Source organism: Leptidea sinapis, chromosome 19 (assembly GCF_905404315.1).
Source record: "Leptidea sinapis chromosome 19, ilLepSina1.1, whole genome shotgun sequence".
Lineage (NCBI taxonomy): Eukaryota > Metazoa > Arthropoda > Insecta > Lepidoptera > Pieridae > Leptidea > Leptidea sinapis.
This window is the reverse complement of record NC_066283.1, coordinates 4,314,143-4,338,584: the sequence shown is the minus strand read 5'-3', so window position 1 is coordinate 4,338,584 and position 24,442 is coordinate 4,314,143. Positions and strand designations below refer to the sequence as shown.

Below are 24,442 nucleotides of genomic sequence, written 5' to 3'. Positions count from 1 at the left end.
ATCTGTTCTAAAGCGTGGCCGTAGCGATCACATACAGAGAGTTAACACAAGATTATTATCGCTTCCTAACGAAAATAGCCATTGTAAAATACTCTATTGATAGAAGTGGACCCAGTGCTCTATGAACGGCTGGATCACTTGGCGTTGCGTAGAGACGTCGCTTCATTGTGTGTCCTCTACCGCATTTATCACGGGGAGTGTTCCGAAGGGCTGTTTGTGTTCCGCACGATACGCCACAAGATAGGATATCATCCCCACCATCTGGATGTGTAGCGGTCCTGCACAGTGCGGTTTTCAAGGAGCTTCCTTCCGCGTACTACAAAGCTGTGGAATGAACTTCCTTGTACGGTGTTTCCGGGATGATACGACATGGGTACCTTCGAAAAAAGGGTGTACACCTTCCTTAAAGGCTGGTAATGATTCCTCTGGTGTTGCAAGAGAATGTGGGCTGCGGTGAACTTTAACACCAGGTGACCCGTACGCTCGTTTGACCTCCTTTTCCATAAAAAAAAAGAAGAGCGGCCGTTGTGTTTCTTGTATGTTCTTTTCACGAGCTCTACTTTTTCCGAACATATTATGGTAGATTCAGTAATTTATATTGATGATTAAAAAGCGCTTAGTTTAAGCCTAATTGAATAAAGTTTATGTGACTTTGACTTTGAAATAGTTTTTGCTAGCATGGATAGCGTAAAATCTAAGGGCATTGCCTCTCAACGGCAAGGCGCCGGTATTATCTCCGGCACGTACCAATGTGATTTCGATTTTCGAATTTATATATACGTTTTTTTCTTCTTAGATGAAGGATTTTACCTGTGGGAGGCTCTTTTGCACAGGATGCCGGCTAGAATATGGGTACCACGACGGCGCTTATTTCTGCCGTGATTACTTACTGTGTTTCAGTATGAAGAGCGCCGTAGCTAGTGAAATTACTGGGTAAATGAGACTTAACATTTTATGTCTCAAGGTGATCAGTGCAATTCTAGTGCCGCTCAGAATATTTGGGTTTTTCAAGAATCCTGAGCAGCACTGCATTGTAATGGGCATGGCGTATCAATTACCATCAGCTGCTCATCTCGTACCTTTTTATTAAAAACAAAGGAAAACATCCCTACTAGGAAATTCAAAGATTGTGTGTCATTCAACAACTCGCACATAGCTCCTCGGTTGGGACTTATACGATGCTAACGATATATCATACCCATCTTTCGGATGTGTGGCGATCCTCCACAGTGTGGTTATAAGGGCTTTTTTCCTCGTACTAACAAATTATGAAATGAGTTTTCTTTAGCGGGGTTTTTAAGAAACTTTCCACCGCGGCCAACCAAGCTGTGAAATGAATTTCATTTAGCTGGGCTTTGAGACCTTCAAAAGACCACAGATGGCAACCCTCCTGTTATTCTCTTGGGTTCTGCTCTGGGGTACGGCTGCCGATAGTAATAGCAACTTCATTTTACAGAAGAGAGCTGTTCGCGCTATATACGGTCTTGAAAGTCGAGACTCATTACGAAATCTGTTAAAAGAAATAAATCTACGTACAGCACCATCAGAATATATCTATCAAAATATTATGTATAATAGGAAAAATATGCATTAATATGTAAAAAAATGTGAACAGCACAACTTTGATACCAGACATAAACATAAAATTGCTATACCCAGTTTTAGAACCACTAAGGCAAATAAGTCATTTTTGGGAAATTCTGTTAGATTCTATTATAAGCTCCCTACGACCATAACAGAATTGCTTAACAAAACATTCAAGGCATATATAAAAACTGTTTTAATGGGAAAAGGTTACTATAATATTAAGGAATATATTGATGATAAAGAAGTTTGGAGTACGGTACCATGCATATCGCGAGTCTCTGCGACCCTGTAGCATCCACGGACGTATTTTTAAATACTTACATAATTTTTGCCGCTTTTGCGCACTTGTGAACATTTTATGACTATTCAGAGATGGTTTTTGTAAGTTTACGTAAATAAATTCTTCTGATGTCACAGTAGATTATGGGCACCTATTATCGAGTGATCCGTACGAACTTTCATTCCTGGTGTTCCATTAAAAATACTAATAAACCTCCATGTTGCACAACAACACTTTCATTTTGGTCACTTATTATAAAATGTTCAAAGAAAGTAAATCGGGATTCTATAGGCGCGCGGTTTTCACGTGTCGGTCACAAATTGTTACAATTGCGGTTTGAATATTAAATGTTACGCTTTCGTTGTTTTTCTCTGTACACACGTAGGTACAATTTTTTTAGTTTTGCTTCTACTAAACATAAAGTCCTGGTACATGTCGTCAGAATGACACGTGACTCTCATCGCTACTATCAACACCACTATGGTATTTATGTCCACCTGGTACCAATGAGCATGAAGTCAATATATTATAAGGTAAGGCATGCGTCAACCATTACGACTCACAGATTACAATCTCTCCTGCACTTATGTTCGCCTAGTACTAATAAAAATGAGCGTTTAAAAGTTTTCACTTCAAAATAAGTCAGCTTGTGTTTGTAACATTCTCGTCGATGTACCAGGGGAACAGAAATACAGATTGGCAACAATTTGCTGAATAGGTATTTCACAGTTCTATTGTTGCTTGTTGACCCGGACAAAGAAAACTAAATTAATAGATAAACTATGTCTATATTAAATGTATGCTCCTTAAAGTGTAATTAATATTAAAGGACAACATTGTTATAACGGGAATAAAGAACGCGACAGGTCAAAAAACCTCTTTCAGAACAGTCGGGGGTACTGCAACGCGAAATGTCACCGAATCTTTACGCAATGCCTTTGAAATACGTGTAAATTGACACCGGCATAACTTACCTGACGACATTATGGCTAATACTCTACTCTGACACATTTATCTTGCGAATGCTGTATTATGTTTCTCAACACGCGTCGTACATTGACGAACGCCTTATATCCGACTATAGTGCACCCAATTCAAAATTCAAATTCAAATATTTTTATTCAAAATAGGATTTAAAATCACTTATTGAACGTCAAAAACTACCACCCATTCAAAAGAGACTGCCTCAGACCTGAGAAGAATGGGCGCAAGAAACTCAGCGGGCTTTTTTTTTAATATAAAATATGGATTACAATGTAATATCGTACAATAAACATTTATAATTAAAGAGTCTGAGGGTGTTTGCTTTATTCCCAGTCCGTGGTGTCATTAAGAAAATCTTTTATGCTATAATAACCTTTCCCACACAAACGTTTTTAACAATTCTTTTAAATTTCGTAACACATTTGTTTTGTACATTTTCGGGGATCATATTGTAGAAGCATATACATCGCCCAACAAAAGACTTACTAACTCGACCCAACCGAGTAGTAGGCATAACAAGTTTATGTTTGTTCCCCGTGTTAACTTTATGAATGTCACAGTTTCTAGAAAATTCCTCAATGTGCTTATGAACATATAGAACATTATCAAAAATGTATTGAGAAGCAATAGTCAAAATGTTTATTTCTTTAAATTTTTCTCTTAATGATACTTTAGGACCTAGGTTATAAATCGCGCAAATAGCCCTCTTCTGCAGCACAAAGATAGTATTAATATCGGCCGCACTGCCCCATAACAATATACCATAGGACATAATACTATGAAAATATCGTTAACCGTCTAATTTTCTAAACCGCATATGCTGCAGAACTAAGCCTATTCGCCAATCCTTCAATATGGGGGCCCCACTGCAATTTATCAATATATCTCTAGTGTCACTAGTGGTAAATTTAGTATTGCCAAAATGATAAACTTTTACGGCCTTGCAAATAAACTTAGTTTATAGTTAGTTCTATTAAAGTAAAACTTTTATTACATCGTCTCAAACTTTTTCGTCTGTGTGTTGCATGTCGCGTGACGGTCGGGCGGCGCGTATAGTTCGCAGCAGCTGACCGTGCAGTGTATAGACTATTACTCATTCGTGCCAGTGCTCCACGCTATTTTGTTTGGTTTTGTCAGTGTTTAATGTAAATGTTATTCCGAAAATTTTTAGTTAAATGTCTATAATATGAAATAAAGTTTCACTTTTACCGTGGTTTCATGAAACCACTCAATCCTTTTTTTTAACAATTTTAGGAAAACTTACAGCTAACAAATATTACATACTACTTAACTAAATTTTGAAGGCCAATTAGAAGTTTCCACGTTTAGAACAGTTCAAAAGAAGGATTTAAGGAGAGTTTAAGGATAAATTAAATACATCGATTGTAGTGAGGATTGGTATCATAATGGATATATTTATAATATTAAATTACTCATGCATTTTTTATATTTATTTTTATTATATACTTCTGTAGCTAGTGGGGATGTACGTTAATGCGTGTATTCATATTTTCTTTTCAGATCTATAAATTTATTAAGTTCTCAGCTTTGTTTGTTAGATATAGGATACGATAAATATTTAAATATTATATAATTATTTTTTCACACATTACTGCCAAAATAGCTTGCACGGAAAAAAAAATATAGGATGTTCATAATATCAGTGTTAGGAAAATACGTCCTAACGTTTGCTGAGAACTCTCGTTTTTGCGAATCGCGCTGATGCCTCGTTTGCTATCATTCTAGTTATTAAATAATCCTTCCATGTTTTAAAGCATTAATATCTATTTCTTTATTGTTTTTTAACATTTGTTTTGTTATTTTTTCTTTTCTTTATATAATGTTAATAGTTCGTATCTATTTTTCTTGTAAAAAATTTTAGATTTCAGCATTTTATTTGCACTTTTCAATCTATACATATAAATAAAAATGGAGTGTCTGTTTGTAATATTGAAATAACTGTTTTTTACGACACGTATATGAATATATACACCAATTTTTGTCTGTTTCTTACCCATAATCTCTGACCTATTTTGACGGGACTTTTATTGGCAGGTAGCTGATGTAATAAGGACTAACTTAGGCTACGTTTATTGTAGAAAAAATCTTTTATTTTATAAAAATAAAGTATTGTTGCAATGTCCAAGAAATGGTCTAACTCTAAAAATAATTTATAAGGCAAAACAACGTTTGCCGGGTCAGCTAGTATGAAATAAAAACGATGACAAAATGACGTTTTCAACTTAGATAATTGATACGTCTAGAAAGACTATGACAGCTGTGAACACGTCGAAAAAATAACGCCGAACTGTTAGCCTCTATCTTCAGCAATACACGCACACTAACACACAGTGACATACAAATCGCGAGTCTAAGTCGTACTTCGTCAGAAACACTTAAGTAATAAAGCTGGCCTGTTTTCATCGGTTGTCTAGTAGCAAGAGGCTCTTGGTTACACATAGATGAGCACTTTCTAAAATAGTGCGTTCACCTTACCTACTCAGGTGTTGTAGGAGAAGGTAGGCAGCGGTGATCACTAAAGGCGAAGAGTAAGCAGTAAACACACAAACATGGTGTTTTTAGACAAGTTTTGTGGTGAAAGTATAGCATTTCGTGCTATGAACACTACTTAATCCTGTTACACATATCCTTAAGTTTTATTTGTAGGTTGCTAATGCTTGCTGTTGGTTATAGTTAACACTGCCGAGCCTTTTTGACCTACCACTTTTCTTTGAAGTTAAACAAGTTTTTTGGCATGGCGTGACGCATTTTTTTGGTACTTCTCTCAGAAAAGTTATTCTTATAGCTTGTACTTTTTTGTGTAGGTTCATTTATTCAGTTTATCATTTATCATTAATTAGTAGTGAATAACGAGGATTGTAAGCATATAAACTGTTTTCCACCCAAGAATTTTGAAAATATTGGCTTTGTTACATAGACGGCGGGCCGGCAGCCGTGAACTCATATCGCTCAATGTCGCTGGCATTTAGTGTCGCCTTAACATAAGGTGATCCGTACGTGGGCGTACGTACGGACTCCTCTTCCATAAAAGTAAATATAGAAAGCGTAAATTTATTCTTATTTATGTCAAAACTGTATTTTATTTCAATATCACTTAACCGTACACCGCATTGGAATGCTCAGTTTTCTTAATTGACTCCAAAATCTTGCGTGTCATCAAACGTTACTTTGGGAGCTTAGATATTTTCTGGAACACAGGCTTAAAATAGCACACTTCAAGTCTCATACCTCTAAACAAGCCGGTCAATAATTTCGCAAATCGGATACAGAGTTTACGCAAGAGCGCGTTCACACGGTCTGCGGTTGCGATATGTATTTTTGTAATATTACTGAGTTTTATTTGTGAGTGATGCAATCAACCATCCGCTGTTATATCCTTCTTGCTACATCCACTGCTTACTTGTTTATTATTGCCTAGTACCTGTATTGACTTGTCTCAAGCGTAAATTACGGATAATTGACTATTCAATATTTACCAGTGGGAGGCTCCTTTGCACAGGATGCCGGCTAGATTATGGGTGCCACAACGGCGCCTATTTCTGCCGTGAAGCAGTAATGTGTGAGCATTATTGTGTTTCTGTCTGAAGGGCGCCATAGCTAGTGAAATTACTGGTGACGAGCGCTATTGTATTGCCGCACAGAAGTCAGGGCGTATCATATACAATCAACTGAACGTCATGCTCGTCTCGTAATTTCATAAAAAAATACATTTTTAGATTTCCGTTAAATATAATAGAACAGAATAGAAAAATTTTTGGGTACAAACCAACACCAGAAAATAAAAAATAAATATACAATTCATTTTTAAAAAAAAAGTAAGAGAGAAATAATGTAAATGTAAATAAAGGTAATGTGCGCTAATGTTTCTCCCCAAATGGAGCTATCTCAGTAATAAACTGAAATATTTATTTAATGTGACGCGTTCTTACTATAGTGGTATTAATTTCACTTGTACTATAATTAATTACAATCCAATCTTAAGATTTTTCGCTCTAAAACAAAATCTCCTATGATTTCTTCTGCTTTTTAACTTGGCGTGCTAATGCATTCAAAAATAAACCAACTTTTGCAATTTGAAATTAAAATACATTATATTATAAATCACAGATATTAAATAAGAAAGAGGCTTGTTTTTTTTTTGTATATGATAATACAAATGGAACCGATGGAAATGAAAACAATAAAATTTTGAATGTCATAATGTTTTAAAACAATTAAATTATTAATTTAATAAAGTTACTCTTAAAACTTATTTACAATAATAATTATTAATCAAATAAAAACACTATTTCAACAATACACAGTATATACACTTTGAACTTTTCACTAAATTCATTAAATTTCACTTATAAGATATACACAGCACAATACGTCAGCTGTATAGCTACAGGTATACTGCTATTAGCATTTCGGTGTCGCGAACTTACGAAATTTCCCTCAACCAAAGACTGTCTAACTATATATATTTTTTTATTATTTATTTGTCGCGTGCGCCATTAATGAGCTTAAGATTTTCCCCTACCAATAAATACTCATCGCGGCTAAAAAGTTTTCACTTCTAAAATGTGCTAAACCTACTTGAGTAAAAATATTTGTCTCTGACTTTTACGTGTAAAGTTGTCCAGGAAGGTATTATATGAGGAAGAGCATTTATGAGTAATGTGTTCATATATTAATTAAATGATTCGCCTTGGGATAGGAATTGAGTCGTACGATTTATCAATGTTCTTGGCGAGATATATTGTGTCATTAGTATTGATTGTATGTGTTCACATTTAAACAAAGATGACATGGGTATTATCTATGGTATTCGTAGAGTAAGTATTATCATAGATTATATCGTAATGTTATATTAATAAAATTTACTTTGAGCGATAACACCCGATGACCTTAAGGTCCGATTTCATCAAAGTAGAATAAGTTTTATTCATACGGCCTTACAAATAAACTTGGTTTAAAGTTATAACTGATGATAAACAAAGGAAATGCAAAATGTTTACACTATCGTTGACAACACTGTCAATACAATGATAAATCTGAAGTTTAATGACAAGCTGCCTTGCAAATAAACGCGGGAAACGTTATACGTCCGAACAAACCATTCGTCCATTACATATTCTTGGTTTATGCTTAGTTATAACTTTATGCCTATTTTATTTGTAGGATAAAGATGTTATTTACTTTCAGATAACCATGTTTTCATTTCACCAACTACTTACCCTGAGAATAACAAAGTTATACGAGAGAAACTTAGAAGCCACGAATTTTTAAGAAATAAGCGATTGTATGAAACCTGTAGTCTTTGATAGATTAACAGATGACGGCCATAGTCTTGTAGAAAACCACAGAACAGGTAAAAGACATATCTTTAAACTATTCTGTATATAAAACGGAGATAGCCGAAATGCACTACGTTGATAACTGTTCGCTTTCAAAGAAAACTTCTTTAGCGGCGTTGAGCACTTTTCTGGGGTGGGTATAAAATGTTAAACTCGCGTCAGGACACCGCCAGCCGTTGAAATTATAGATGAAAGTTGATTTTTCTGAGAGATAATTTTTTTAATGTAAAATAATTGTAATAGTTCTGAAGTGTTAAATTTTTTATGTAATATTAATTGTCACTTTTGTGCACGATAGCGCAATTAATGAATTTTGCATTTAACCACATAAATGCTAGTTCTTTTATCATTATAAATAAAGCAATTCGTGCGAAAATATTCAGTAACCATTCCAAAATATTTAAAAATGCACAACGTAAATGTTCAGGTTTTCACTTCTGCAGGCATTCCCGGTGAGCTTTTTTTTAAATTTCGAATAGAACAGTGTGTGTCAGGTGAACAATTACATATGTATGTATACACGAGACGCAAGTTGCCAAATTGATAGTTTTATTTTCAAATCTCTCGACTGGCGCAGTCACAACATTACTGTATTACTTTTAAATGTATTATATCATTTGAAAACCTGCACAATTACATTTTAAATTACCTACTAGGATTTATTACAACCGTATAATATACGGGATACGGAAATTATTAAATGTACTTCGCATAAATTCACAATAATTTGAAACGATCAATTGCCGGGATGTATTACATAATTTTTGTGTAATTTATGCGCTTGAACTTTACGCGGGAATTCCGTTTTGAAAATCGATATTTTAATCGCGTTCGGGCAACTGTCAAATTCATGCCATTAATAAAATTTTGCGGTTTGAGAGCGCGCCATTTTGGATATTGCGTTGCATTTATATTATATACGTATTATGGAGTTTATGTTGTTATTTATTGTACTCTTAAGATCCCACTGTTGAAACCATAGATTTAGAATATTCTAGTGCTGCGTTTCATAATAATAAATAAAATACCAGGCCGCAACATTCTCGCTTCGTTTTAAAATTTTTTTTACTACATATACTAAAAGGCATAAAAAGGAATTTATTTTCTCAAAATTGATTCCTTTAGAATTCTTTTTGATGTCAATTTTAATATACTAGACACTACTACCGCTTCGGACACAAATGGCGCTCAGAGAGAGAAGGAATGGCGCATGAAACTCTCCCAGCATTCTTTTTTTTGCGCTTTTTAATGAAATATACAATATTGTAATGTCATTGCTATTGCTATAAAATAATCATAATCTAGTCCCAGGCTGTCGAATTACTTAGGTATTCAGCTGTGGAGTAGTAGGATTTACGACAGAGCCATTTTTTTAATAAAACATTTAAATTTATTTATGTATAATGCCTGAACAGTGGCTGGGACAATATTATAAAAGTGTATACCCTTACCCTTAAAGCTATTATGTATACTATAACCTTCATACTATTACTAATCGTGTAGATGCTATTTACTTGATAAAATCAGGTTAAAATTTATTAAGTGGATCACGAAAGGGCAGGGTGAAAATGACCGGGCCATTGCGAACAATGTTTGGGAAACACTAGCGTATAGTCAACCTTACAGCTCGATAATACGTGACCACTGACGTATATAATTACCACTGGGCTGGCTGTTCCATATCTTTGACAGCAATTTTATTGTGCCTATTTGAAGCGCCATGGCGGCGATGGAACGTACATGAGTACTCTGTGGTATTTTTGCATTTTGAATTAATTACGTGCGTTTTCCGTGTGATTTATACTACAAGAATCAACTTAAAAAAGTAAATATTTTTTTTGTGAATAGTTTCCCACCATCTATTGATATCGGCAGCGCTCCTGTGGTTCCTGTGGTGCTGCAAGAGAATGTGGGCGGTTTGATACTAAGAAATACAATATTATTTTCTACAATTCACTTCTTTGTAGTGGACAAAGTCCCTTATCTTTAGTACAAAAAAGTAACTCTTTACTGTCAAGTATCACTTTGCAAAATTTCATTCAAATGAATCAAACCTTGGAACAAGACTGTACTCTCAAAACAGGACTCTTTAGGTATTGAGAGTCAGGTGCAGGCTGATTGTTTCCAAGAACAGCATAATTTGGGAGTGCATTGACCTTTTCGTTTGTTTAGGCCGTCTCAGTTCTTGGCATTTGATTAATTTCCCTCTCTTTCAAAATTTCGAGAGGCAGGGTTGTCACATAAGGGGTAATCACTTAGATTAGGGATTGGTCTCCAACTAGATACCGCACTACCTAAGAACAATAGCTTTTTAATTACGGCAACTATTAGATGCTTGCGTGAGTGGCATCTTGACACTCGATAGTATCTTTCAAATTTGTAACATACGCTTCGAGTTATTTTTCATTGGAATTAATATAATACAAAATACTTACTGATGATATGTGCCGTTCGTTGCCGCACTTTGCGACTACGCCTGCGGTATCTAGTTGGAGCGCAGCGGAGACCAATTTTTAATATAAGGATAATCATACATAAATATAGGACTCATTTTATTTTGTGAAAGAGGCGATTTAATAAAAGTCATACTTTTAGAGGAGACTTAAAGGACTTGCCTTCAAATCTAGCTTATTTAATAAGTGAAATAATTTAAACACATTCATTTTCACAAAAAAAAATTGAAAATTACCAACAATAATATCCGAAACTCATTTTTTATGATTATTTTTGTACGGAATCGATGAATTTATTGCCTTAACCTCAAACTTCGTAGATTTATCGAGGACCGATGATAATACATTTATTTGATAAAATCACTCCTAGTTTCAATTTGCAAAATAAGATATTTGTTAATTTATGTATTTTTTTCATCTATCGCCAATAAGGAATTGATATTCATTTGAATATTTTGAAAAGCGTATTTTTTTTTTTTTTACTAATAAACCAAAGATTATTGTTTGACAGAAAGGTGTCATAGATTTTAATAGCATAAAAAGAACACAGAATACCAAACTTAGTAAATCATAAAAAAAAATGTCTCTATGTCATTAAAAAAATCTTTTGACAATGTCAATTAGGTATTAGAATTACGTTCATTATATTATTTAGTTTGCAAGAAATGTTTTATAAAATAGCGACAGCCCTGAGAATCGTGGAAAGGGCTAAATTAATTGCGGTCCCGACCACCCATTCATGTTAAGATCTCGGGAACTGATGCAGTAACGTGGGCGGTAACAACTAATTGATATTGCAAGGTTTTGCTTTTTATGATGCCTTATTTATTAAAAATCAATATTGGAACACGGACGAGTAGATAAACAAGGATTCCACGCCGTGATATAAGCAAGTGAAGCACCGGTATGCTAGTGTGTGTGCGGTTACGGGGGATACTAGTTAAACATTTTTTTCTCCCTTAAATAATCATATATTATGGTCACAAATACTTATATAGTATCGTTTATACTTCACACAGGATGACAATTCTCATAATGGCTGCCTATCGGCCTGTAGTAGTGTAAGTGTGTGCGTGGGGCTATGTATTACACGTTAATCGGCTTGTTTTGGTGCTACACTGTTATGTAAGGTGACACGGAGTCCTTATTTTTATACTAGTCCGTGTGATTTTGCAAGGCTTTGTTTTTTATGATGACTTATTTATTCAAAATCAATATTAAACAACATTCTCCATGTTATGTTAGCTTATAATTAGGGAGGTTATCCCTACTATAAATAATCGTAAAATAGGTTATTTTTTATAATTTACTAGCTTTTACCCGCGACTTCGTGCGCATGCAATAGTTTAGTTATAGTACTTGTGGCAGCATTTTTTTATATACTCATTTTACAAATAATACTCAACAAACTGATGTGGTAAATACATTTTAATAAGCTACCAACTGTAGAACTTTCATCTCCCTTTTTGTCCCCACACACGTCTACTTTTTGAATCCGCTAGAACAAATATTTATTTATTCCTTATCAAGTGCATAAATATAAGATTTTCATGGTGTTATCATCGATAATAACGAAGTTCCATACAAATTTCCACCATTTAGTAGCGATAAAAGGCAGCCTATGTCCTTTCCCAAGCCCTTGTGTATCTCTGTCGTAAATTTCATCAAAATCGGTTCCGTGGATCAGGCGTGAAAGCGTAACAAATAAACTTACATTCACATTTATAATAAGTAGGAATGTGAAGTTATCTAATACTGTTTTTTGCAAAATAAGAACAATCGACGAGATGTAAGGGATAAGCGCCTCATATACGAGTACTCTTGTTGGGAATCAGGTGTATTATTAAAACAAAATTTTCCTTAAAGGTTTTATACTATTATGAATTTGAAAAGTGCATAAGTGTCTAAGGGGGTTCGACAAAAGGACTCTCGTGTCTCTCTCTTCTCTCGTAGTGAGCAGAGTGTATCAACACTTAATACTGTGCGCTGTGGAGTCTTGAAATTTCAAACGCGTGTCTGCACTCATCATTTTGAGACAAGCCCAATCTTGGTATCCTTGGACCACTAGGTAGTCCCAGTATGATTAAAGGCCATTTTCAATAACCTATCTACCCTTAGTTTAACTTACGAATACATTGCTGTCACCGTTTAATGACAAGATCTTATCTATCCATAGTTATATCCAATATAGTTATAGTCCAATGCTATCGATAGTCAATAAAAAGGCATAAAAGGCATTTATTTTGTCCTGTCATAGAATCCAACTAGTGTTGCAAGAAGGAAGTTGCAGAATCGGTTTATCATTTCTCAGTTCACATTCTGACTTCTCATTCTCTTTTCAGATCAACAATGGAAGTGGTACAGCCTCTACCGGTTCCCTGGCTGTCTGCTGTAGTCTTCCTCTGCACATTTCTGTCTACGCACTGCCTCAATAACAAGGTAAGTTTTATTCGTTTGATAAAGTTTAATATAATCATTTTTGTGAACAATATCTACGGATATTTTTGCTAATTTATGTAAGGAGTACCTGGACGACCGAGCCTTCGGATTTTAAGAAGGTACAAAACTTGAATAAAAATAAACTAATAGGACATCTGGATTCGAACCGGGGTCTTCTGCTATACGAATCACCCAATGTCCCATCTGAGCTATTATAGTCTTGTATATAGTGGCGAAATTTACCTTTGTATTCTAATGTTATTATAGCAGTTTCTCATTGAAATACGGATAAAACTACATTTTTTAAAATTTAAACCTAGCTAGATCAATTTCTCGCCTCCGAAACTACCTGTATACTAAATTTTATTAAAATCGTTGGAACCGTTTCCGAGATTCAGATTATATATATATTTATAGGCAAGAATTGCTCGTTTAAAGATATAAGATAAGTATTTTAAAAAATTCCACTTTTTTTTCTATTACTCTGTACCGTCTAAACCGACGAATAGATTTTGATAAAATTCAGTATGAGATGACCAGTCGGTAAGGGGATTAACGTCTTATATATCAAAATTACGAGCGCAATTGAGGTTCTGCTACTGTATATTAAGTTCAATCAAGAATCGTAAGCGGTACTGCTCCGTAATGGGCAGGGCGTATCACTTACTGTCAGGTGAACGTCTTACCATCGCGTCACTTCTAATATATTAAATTCTCGTGTCACGGTGTTTGTTACCAAACTCTTTCGATACGTCTGAACCGATTTGTATGATATATAGGGTAGGTCTGAGAATCGGCCAACATCTATTTTTATAGCCCAAATTTATTTCTTTATTTTTTTATTGATATGTAATACAACGGTTCCTGGGTCGGCTAGGTATCTTATGAAAATAATGATAAAAGCATGGGCGGAAATATATGACATTGAAAAGAATAACAACTTTTATATTGCAATTATATTTTTCACTTGCAGCTTGTGTGTCTGTACTCTTTTTTCGTTGGCTGTATAGGTAACAGTGGGGGGCTCCTTTGCACAGGATGCTGGCTAGATTATCGGTATCACAACGGCGCTTATTTCAGCCGTGAAGTAGTAATGTGTAGGGCGCCTTAGTGAAATTGTAGTGAAATTACTGGGCAAATGAGACTTATCATCGTATGTCTCAAGGTGACGAATTGTAGTGCTGCACAGATTTTTGGGTTTCTCAAGAATCTTGACTGGCACTACAATGTCATGGGCAGGGCGTATCAATTACCATCAGCTGAACGTCCTGCTCGCCTCGTCCCTTATTTTCGTAATAAAAGATACCTAGTACTTACATTACAATACATATATTTTAGAAAATATTGCCATAATAGGCAGGCCCCTAAGTAGCATCAGGCCAGGGCCCGACAAACTTATAGTCCGCCCCTGGATAAAAGATAATAGAATTTTCTTTGACTAACGCGAGTGTTACACATTTGAATGAATGACTGTGTTTTTACATTAGATTAAATTTTTATTATTATTTTAGTTAACCCGACGTTTCTAGACCTTTCCAGATCTCGTTTTCAAGGGGTATTTAAAAGGTAATACATATTGCAGTTTCCACGAGTGTTGTAAATGTGTATGCTCAGGGCCGGATTAAAATTAATGCCGTCCCTGGGCACCGGAAGAAAATCCGCCCAATACTGGACTATATAAAAATAAAATAACTAATTTATTGCAGAAACTTTATTATATGTCATATATTCTAAAAACATGAATAAATATTTGTTTTATTCTAACAATTATAAATTTGGCACTATTTGGTGACCATAACACGTCTGACTTTTTTTTAAACAGAATTAATTAATTATATTGAGCAATCTTGATAAGACTAAAAATTTATTTTTTTTACTTTCAAAATTTTGCCGCCCTAAAAAATTTGCCGCCCTGGGCACGTGTCCCAACTGCCCTTAGTGTAAATCCACCGCTGAGTATGCTACAAATGAGCTTGACCTAGGAGATGTTCATTTAAATATTACTTCATATGTTAAGATATACTAGTTGAGTTACATCGTACTGACATAGTTTACTCTTAACCTACATTAATAATTATCATTGCTTATATATACATTATACATATTTCGTATGGTAAAGAAACGTTTCTGTGGTAAAGGTTTATTTTATTTATTTATTCATAAAGGCTTACCAACTAAATGCACTTTATTAACTTATGCACTAAGAATTAAACAAATATAATAAAATAGTTTTAATTTACTTAAATTATAAATAGGCACAACATTACTATACGAAATACATGTGATATTTTAAAATCTAAAATCTATAAATATTGGAGAGCAATATAAATTTGTTTTTTAAAATTTAGAAAGTTTCAAAAGAAGATATCAATGTTTTCATCTATATTTAAAATACAGTTAGATAATTGTAACATTAGCTGTAGAGGAGAGTTTAAGCCATAATTAAAAGATTAAAGGTTACAACAACATAAATAACTTTCGTAATGATACCATAGAATTTGTTGTACGAAATTGTATTATGATGAAATTTATTTAAAAAAAAACCCGTTGAGTTTTTTGCGCCCGTTCTTCTCAGACCTGCGGCATTCATTTCCAAATGGTTAGAATAGTGTGGGTATTTCATGTTTAATAGGTGATTTAAAATCCTATTTTGAATAAAAAATATAAGTTAGTTTATTATTAGTATTTTATTTGAAGCTTCATTCTCACAAGAGCTTTATCAACATCCGTAACAAAACATTCTGGAAATTCAATAAAATTGGGGCTCTGATTTTTTTAGTTATACTTCCGTAGGTGCGGATAAAGTTAAAGCAGGGTGAAGTTGGTTCCTAAAATTTTTCTGACGTTTGCGACATTCGCAATTTTTTTTTTTTTTTGGTTTATTCGTCCATTGTTAGGACAGGCAAAGGGTTCAAGCCCATACAGCCGTATTCGTTATTTAATAATTAATTGTCAAAGCCATCTTTGCACGATTTTTTACAATATTGTTCTTTCTACAAACGTAGAATAGCAGGAGCAATAAATAATTTTAAGGATTTTTGCTTTCTTACGCCAAAGAAGTATAACTTCTTGCGTGCATACATAAGTACACACACACTTTTTCTTTTTTATGAGTTGTGTTACTATACAATCCATAATAGTGGATAATATAGCCTCCATAAAAGTTACCAATATAATTTAAAGGGCGTACACTTTACTAAAGGGCCGGCAACGCTCCTGTGATTCCTCTGGTGTTGTAAGATATAGTGGGCAGCGGTGATAACTTTACATCTAGTGATCAGTACGTTTGTTTGTTCTCTTTTCTATAAAATAACGGCCGCGGATTTTAGGCAAGAACGCCCGTGACGTCATCCTATCCATTTAATTTGAATCCCAACCCAGTATTACCTTATGTTCTTCTACTTCTAGAGTATATTATGTTTTATTTCGTCTACAATATTCTCAAATCTATTCTTATCGTCAGTTTGCCTACGACAAACAACGAACTTGAACCCAAATGAGAAACGTATATAACATGAATATTTATAAGCCTACATACATTAATAAATCAATTGTGTACAATTTTAGGAAATAATAAAGATGTTTTGGCACGTCTTGACTTCTTAATTTATTACGGTTTTTTCGTCTCGGATTGACGAGGCGACGTTTGAATTTATATTCGATTCAATGAACTATGAATTCAATGGAAAACTACATAGGTTTACTAGATATACTAGAGTTCTGTGAACGGCTGGATCACTTGGCGTTGCCGGATGTCGCTTCATTGTGTGTTTTCTACCGCATTTATCACGGCGAGTGTTCCGAAGAGCTGTTTCACCTGATTCCTGCCGCCGAATTCCACCTTCCCACGACACGCCACAAGTTAGGATATCAGACCACTTCTTTCCACTTGCGACGATCCTTACATACTTGTTTCGCTTCGTCCACTTTCATTATTCCTTTCATACATGCTCTCCGGTTTAGAGTACTCTTGACCTGGCCTTTTTTCAAGACTTCCCTGATTTGATCTTGAAACGTCCGCCTAGGTCTACCCCTTCCAACACTTTCATTCACACTGGCCTTATACACTTTCTTCGTCAATCGGTCTTCATTCATTCTCTCGACATGTCCAAACCATCTCAGCATACCTTTCTCAATTTTTGTCACAACATCTTCTTTCAGACCACAACGTTTCCTTATCTCATTATTTCTTATCTTGTAGAATTCACTCCTTAGTATTTTTAATTATTGTTGCAAGTTTGCGTGTTTACCATTAAAAAAACCCCAAATGACGTATCACCGCTCTTCGACGACACTTCCCTTAATTCCGTGGCCTTCTAGAGGAAAAAACCCAAACTGGCTTCAAAGAAGCTGGGCGTCATTAATAGAGCACGGCAATACTTCAAGCCGGCCCACATTCTAGCTCTCTACAAAATCCAGGTCCGGCCACACATGGAGTATTGCTGTCATCTCTGGTCCGCTGGGATAGTGACTTAAAATGCTTTAAATAAGAAAAGTTTTAGTTCGTTTTACCTCTTAAAACGTTGGAGAAGTGGCAAAAAAAATTGATAAACTTGCCTCCCAAACACCTGGCTATCAAATGATATAAATATGCTAATATTTTACGATTAAACATATCAATCTTGTTCCTTTACGGAGGTATAAAAAGATTCTCGGTATGATAAATTTATTATCTTGAAGGATGTGTTTTCTAATATGAAACTACAGGTTTTTATTACAATCATTATTCTTTTCTTATGGTATTCTAGAACGATAGAGAAATGAAAGGTTGACGACCTAATTTTATGTAGTTTAATAAAAACAATTTATTAAAAAATTTATTTTTTTAAAGTGATAACTTCTGGGATTAATTACACAACCTCAAGGCACAACCTGAGAGTTTAACAAGACATACAAGTTTTATCAACGATACGTAACTCGAACGGTTGGCTCAGTGGAAAGAGCGCTCGCACGAAGCGCGTGTGTTCTGAAACTAGCGATTTCCGTGGCAGGCTTCGTAATGCTTCGCTTAAACGTTATTTGTGGCGACGTCACGGGACGAGTCGTTCGGTCCCTAAGATTTGGCGAGAATAGCGATGACTGATCTATCATTCCCGTGAGCACGTGATTAATGAGTGATTTGAATAAAATCATTTTACTAGTAGGAGACTTCTGTTTCTGCCGTCATCTTTTTTTGTTTTCATATGTGCTCTAGTTGTTATACATTGTAGGAGAGCTAAAAATACGGTTATATGTTTTAAATAATCTGCAAGCCATGTTTCATAACTTTTTTTTTAAATAATCTCAAAAAATATTGAATTAATATTTTTTTAAGTTTCGCATTTTTTTATTTGGACCGATAATAAAATGTGACTTAAGTACATCGATAAAATTTTTTAAATAATTTTTCGATGTTGCATTTTTGACTTCTTTGAAAAAAGTTAAAAAAAAACATGCTAACTCAAAAATGTTTCACTTTTTTGGAATTAAAATGATCACAAATAGTCACCTCTATTAGCAAACGGGAATACGTGGAATTACCAATAACCATGTACATATAATTAAAAGTCACAAACATACATGTATATTTACGTTAATATAGAACACGTGTGTGTAAAATTCATAAATAATTGTATAAACGCTTTCGTATTGTATAAATTTGTAGGTATAGTATCGTCTCCATAACAGTTACCAATATAGTTTATAGTGCGTACACCTTCCTTAAAGGCCGGCAACGCTCCTGTTAATCCTCTGGTGTTGCAAGAGAATGTGGGCGGCAGTGAACACATAACACCAGTTGACCCGTACGCTCGTTTGTGCATCTTTTCCATAAAAAAAAATAAGAGACATTGAGAAACCAACTTCATATGGTTATTTTTAGAGATGTTACGCGCGTAACACAAAAATTCAGTGTCAAATTCAGTTCAACACTTTACCGAAATGCGCCAAAAGACAAAAGATAGACAGATTGCTGATATTTCTCAGAAACTTTAATTCGGAAGTTTTTCCATGACGCCCGCTATTGTGAAAGGAATTTCTAAAACATTAACGCGTATGGAATGATTGATTAGCCTTCGAACTATTAACGGTTTAGCTAAAGCCGGGGTCAACACACTGACTTTTTACGTTAACAACATTTCCTACAAAAATTGAACATTGCGAGAACAATCGCATGATCTTAACGGTTAACATTGGAAAGCTGGAAAATAAAGTAAACATAGGTAATGAAATGAAATTTTATTTGCAGGAAACATTGTACTAAAGATGTTAACATAATATTATTGAAAATGCAATATGTTTCGTCAATTGACATGCAAAATATGTTACAAAATTGTCTAAACACTACTTTTATACCGAAACATGTCGGATCTTACAATGCTATCATTAATATTTATAAAATTAAAATTTAAAGATATTATAATATGAGACGTAAATATGACGAGTTTAAATAACAAATTAAAAATAAGTAAATTAATTAAAAGTAACCACAATATTAACTGTAATTAACAGAAAAATGTTCAAATTTACTTTTAATACTCCCATTTCATAACAAAAATTTATATAAATCCTCAAAATATAACCTATTTAAATAATTCAAATATTTTAAAAATTAAGACTTATTGTGTTTTTGTGCAAGATAATTACCGTTATCTTCATCAAAGAGAATGTAAATATTACGTAATAAGCTGCCAAAGTAAACATTGAAATTTAGTTTAGTATGCAATGATAAATTACTATGAAAAAAATAATGGTGATTAGACATAGGTTTGAAATAGTAATTACAATATGGCGACGAAGTAAAATCCGGCTAAGTTTGAAAGCGAACAGAAGATTAAAACGTAGTGGGCTGCGGTTACAAAAATAACATGACAACTCTATTGCTTCAACAGAGTGTAGGCACGTGTAGGTAGGTATTTTATCAACAAGGCTGTTTCTATACTGTTACATTTATCTACTGTGTCTTTTATTATATACGCTAGTATATTCGAAATCCATGATTAATTGTAAAACTTGTGCATTCGTGTTACAATGACATCTATCACTTGGCAGTGGCATAACTAACTATAAAACTTTGATCCTATATTATACTATTCTCTTTGTTCTTTTAAACACTTTGATATTTTGTGAGCTGCGGATTATTCTTGAGAACCCGTACGCGAAGAGCATAAACTGTCCGTTCGTCTGTGTGTCATGTACCTATCTCATAAATATCAACAGTTAGCTGAAGTTTGGAGAGTGTGTAATCCAAAATGACTACCATTGAAATAGAAAAAAAATCTTTTACTTCTTCTTTCTTTCTTTTATATTTTGTCCGATGGTACATATCTCTTCACTTACCAGTCAGATAAAAACCTCTTAAATGCCCAAAGTGCGTCATAAAATCTGCGCTTACGCAGTTTCCATTTTATCACAACGATCTATATCACTTCCAATTTTAACAAAGTTTTTTTATCATTTTATTTGATTGCGTCAAACTGTTTAACGTGACATTAATATTTTTTTGCTACTGCTATAAAAATTTGGTTAACAACTTTATAATAGACAAGTTTATATTAATAGATTCAATTTCATATTAATAATTAATTTTAAGAACGGGTTATTATATTTTTTTTTAAATAAAATTTATAATTTAAAATGCTTGAGGGCAATCGCTCCATTCCAAATCTATGTTATCAGTAAGAATGTCACTGAAGTAATAGTAACCTTTACCACATTTACACTTTCTAACAATTCTAGATATTTGGGCATCATGTTGTAAAAGCATATGCATGGCCCAACAAGACTTACTAACTCGACTCAACTGAGTAGTTGGCATTACAAGTTCATGTTAGTTCCTGGTATTATAGTTATCACAGTTTATAGAAAAGTTGCTTATATGTCTATGAACATACACAACATTATCAAGAATATATTCAGAGGCAACAATTAAAATGTTTATTTCTTTAAATTCTCTCTTAATGTTAAGGGATTACGAACTTCGATTTACCACCGTCCTGATATACTTGCCTGCGCTCTTCCACTCTCTTCCTTCCAACCGAACGTATTATTTAGGTATTTAGAATCCAATTCCACGTCACTCGTAAATCAACCGTGAAGCCCCATTTCAATCTTCATTCCCAAATACATCATCATCAACCGGAAAACATCCACTGCTGGACAAAGGCCTCCCCCAAAAATTTCCACGACGATCGGTCCTGCGCTGCCCTCATCCAACGTATTCCGGCGATCTTGAGCAGATCGTCGGTCCATCTTGTGGGGGGCTTACCAACACTGCGTCTTCCTGTACGTGGTTGCCATTCGAGGACTTTGCCCCAACGGCCATCTGTCCGTCGAACTATGTGCCCTGCCCACTGCCATTTCAGTTTCGCAATCGTTTGGTCTATTTCGGTTACTCAGGTTCTCCTACGGATCTCCTCATTTCTGATTCGATCTGGCAGGGAAACTCCGAGCAAATACATCAAAGATACATATAAATTACGTGTCACGTTGTTTGTCCTCGATGGACTCCTAAACTAATGAACAGATTTAAATGGGGATTACTTCATGGAGTGCAGTTTGGTCCAACTTGAGAGATAGGATAGTTTTCGATTTGGGAGCCATAATTATTTCTATATCGAGAGAATTTAGTGACGCACGGTTTGACAGTTCCGCTGTGAAACAATTTCATTATAACAACAGGGAGCATTTTTTACGAAATAATTCTTGATGTTTTGAAATATTATTCCTATAAAACAGATTTTTTTTATTATCTACAGAACATCGTCTGTCGGGTCAGCTAGTATATTGTAGAAATGTCTTGTCACCTATCGCATTTATCACAGGGAATATTCCAAAGTTCAATTTTACCTAATACCTGCTGCTTAGTTCCAATACCATCCTGCCAAATGTCAAATATCATCCTCCCACCTAAATTAATGGTGTTTTTTCCAATGTATAACTTCAAAAAAGCTTTTCACAAATCTGCAACACAAACACGTGGGTAGCGGGGATAACTAAATGCTGTGATTGCATAAAAATATCATGCTTATTGCATGACTGCAGACGACTAAATGAATTAGCCAAGGCTTTTCCAACCACATCGAAATACGTTAATATTATACTTCATAGTAATTATTGTATTAAGTATTGCTAAAAAATGTTACCTTCAATCAGATTTAGCAAGAAACAATAGTTGACAAAAACCTATGTCGCAACCATGACCCGTTCAATTTCCTTCGCTTCGATTGTGGCCTTGGCTTTATGAGATGCAGCTGGTTTATCTAATTTTGATGCTATCGTTTTAGACATTTTTAGAAAGCTCACCATTTTGCTTTAAGATTTGAGTGAGAAGTTGATTTAAGTAATTTTCGGACTTTACGCAAAAGGCTTGGGTAATACTAGTTATATCCGGGTAAGTTTATTTAACCTTCTAGCATTACGCGTAACATTTGTATATTAAGTTCAAACCACAAGCTCTAGGATTATCTTTAAGCAGAATTTCATTATAGAAGTACTTTAGAGTAGTGGTAGGATTTTTTGCACAAGATGCCGGCGGGCTAGAAGGGGGGTTAACCTACATACCTACGATTATTAATGTCCAAGCATTATTGTGTTTTAGTTTGAAGGGCGCCGTAGCTAATAACCTCTTGTATCAAGGTAACTAGTGCAATTCCGATGGCGCTAGGAATTTTGGGTTCAATCAAGAATGTTACTGTATTATTTGTGCTAGGCGTATTACTTACAATCAGGTGAACGTATTGCTCCTTTTTTTTAAATGAAAATACGGGACTAGACGAGCAGGACTTTCAGCTGATGGTAATTGATACGCCCTGCCCATTACAATGCAGTGCCACTCAGGATTCTTGAAAAGCCCAAAAATTCTGAGCGGCGCTCCATTGCGCTCGTCACCTCGAGACATAAGATGTTAAGTCTCATTTGCCCAGTAATTTCACTAGCTACGGCGCCCTTCAGACCGAAACATAGTAATGTTGTACCCATAACCTAGCCGGCATCCTGTGCAAAGGAGCCTACCCACTGGTAAAGTCTCGTCTTCTGACTTTTATTCCAAAAAAGTCCCTTTCTGGAACACAGATCTATAAAGTTTAATTAATAAGCGATGGTTAGTTTATCGAAAATAGGCCATAGATGCCAGGAATCAAACCCGCTCACCACTGCACTGTGCATTCGACACGTAAGAAACATTCGAAGTGCCACCACGTACTTCTGTCATATCCTTACAAACTCACATTACGAAAATATCACCGCAAAGCCTTCGGAGTGATCTTGGACTGAATTAGACACGCCACACGAATGCTTAACGCCGACGTGACACTTATTGCGAACGGTGCAGGGGTTAGATCAGCGTGACGTGGAAGTTTTAATTGCCTTTCGTGGTTTGTGTGTGAATTTAGCACTTGGGTATTGCTGTATGCGGCATTAGGGCCACTTCAGACAGGTGAGTTGACGGTGCGTTTGCGATAGCTCTATGAAAACAACGCAAGCGGATGTTATGTCATTAGGAATTCGTACTAGAAAGGTAATTAACAGAAGAATAGAAGATTAATTAAGAAAATTTGGGCGGCGATGATCACTTAACACCAAGTGACCCGGACGCTCGTTTGTCCTCCTTTTCCGGAAACTTTTACGGAACTCTATTGCTATGGATTCGTCTGCCGTATTTTTGTCTGTCAACGGGCTGTACTGGGCTCAGAAACGACAGTACCAAAATAGCTGAAATTTTTGTAAAGTGCTTCTATTGTCGCTGTTACAACAAATAATATCCTAGATGATGAATTGCAAATTAATTTACATTGTTATAGCGCCCTTTCTTGTTTCTTTAGAAAATTCTTTCGAGATCCTCCATTTTTTGATCAAACTTACGTTGACAGAAGTAAGAAGGGAATATAATTTTAATTACGCGTATTTAAGCATATTACTAATATATAAATTTTTTTGTACGCCTGGCTCAGAAGGTTGAGAATACATGAAGGTTTATACTTGTTGATGTATCACAAGAAAGCGACTGAACATTATTGAAATAACTCATCCATTCCTTGAATAATTATGTAGTGCCTAGACGAAGTTGATGGGCTAAGCTAATGTAGTTTTAAATTTTATCTCATTCTCCTGCAACAGCAGAGGAATAACAGGAGCTTGGCCAGGAAATGTGTGCTTTTTTGAAGGTTGTTTATTTTAGTAATTTCAACTACACATATTTGAGGATAATTTAGCGTAAATATTGTGTGGTAAATATTCTATAATGGGTAATTATTGTATCAATGCAGTTACTCGAATTAATAATGTTTGCGGGCAATCATCTTATATCAATTAAGGCTCATGCTAGTCTTTTAGTGACTGATATATTAAATAGGAAAAGACTT

At 34.8% G+C, this 24,442-nt stretch overlaps 1 protein-coding gene and 1 long non-coding RNA gene across 7 annotated transcripts in view; both read left to right on the top strand.

The window, feature by feature from the left end:
• Window positions 1-24,442, top strand: part of LOC126969958 (uncharacterized) — a 238,884-nt gene that overhangs the window by 68,465 nt on the left and 145,977 nt on the right. The window lies entirely within an intron of this gene.
• Window positions 1-24,442, top strand: part of LOC126969884 (A disintegrin and metalloproteinase with thrombospondin motifs 1) — a 179,960-nt gene that overhangs the window by 58,361 nt on the left and 97,157 nt on the right. For 5 of the 6 annotated variants that reach the window (XM_050815480.1, XM_050815479.1, XM_050815474.1 and 2 more), the window contains exon 2: window positions 13,007-13,103. In XM_050815480.1, the coding sequence (XP_050671437.1) occupies window positions 13,014-13,103 (90 nt within the window). In that variant the 5' untranslated portion in view covers window positions 13,007-13,013. Of the gene's footprint in view, window positions 1-11,378; window positions 11,466-13,006; window positions 13,104-24,442 lie in introns of those variants that run through there. The other variant, XM_050815477.1, reaches the window with a different exon arrangement.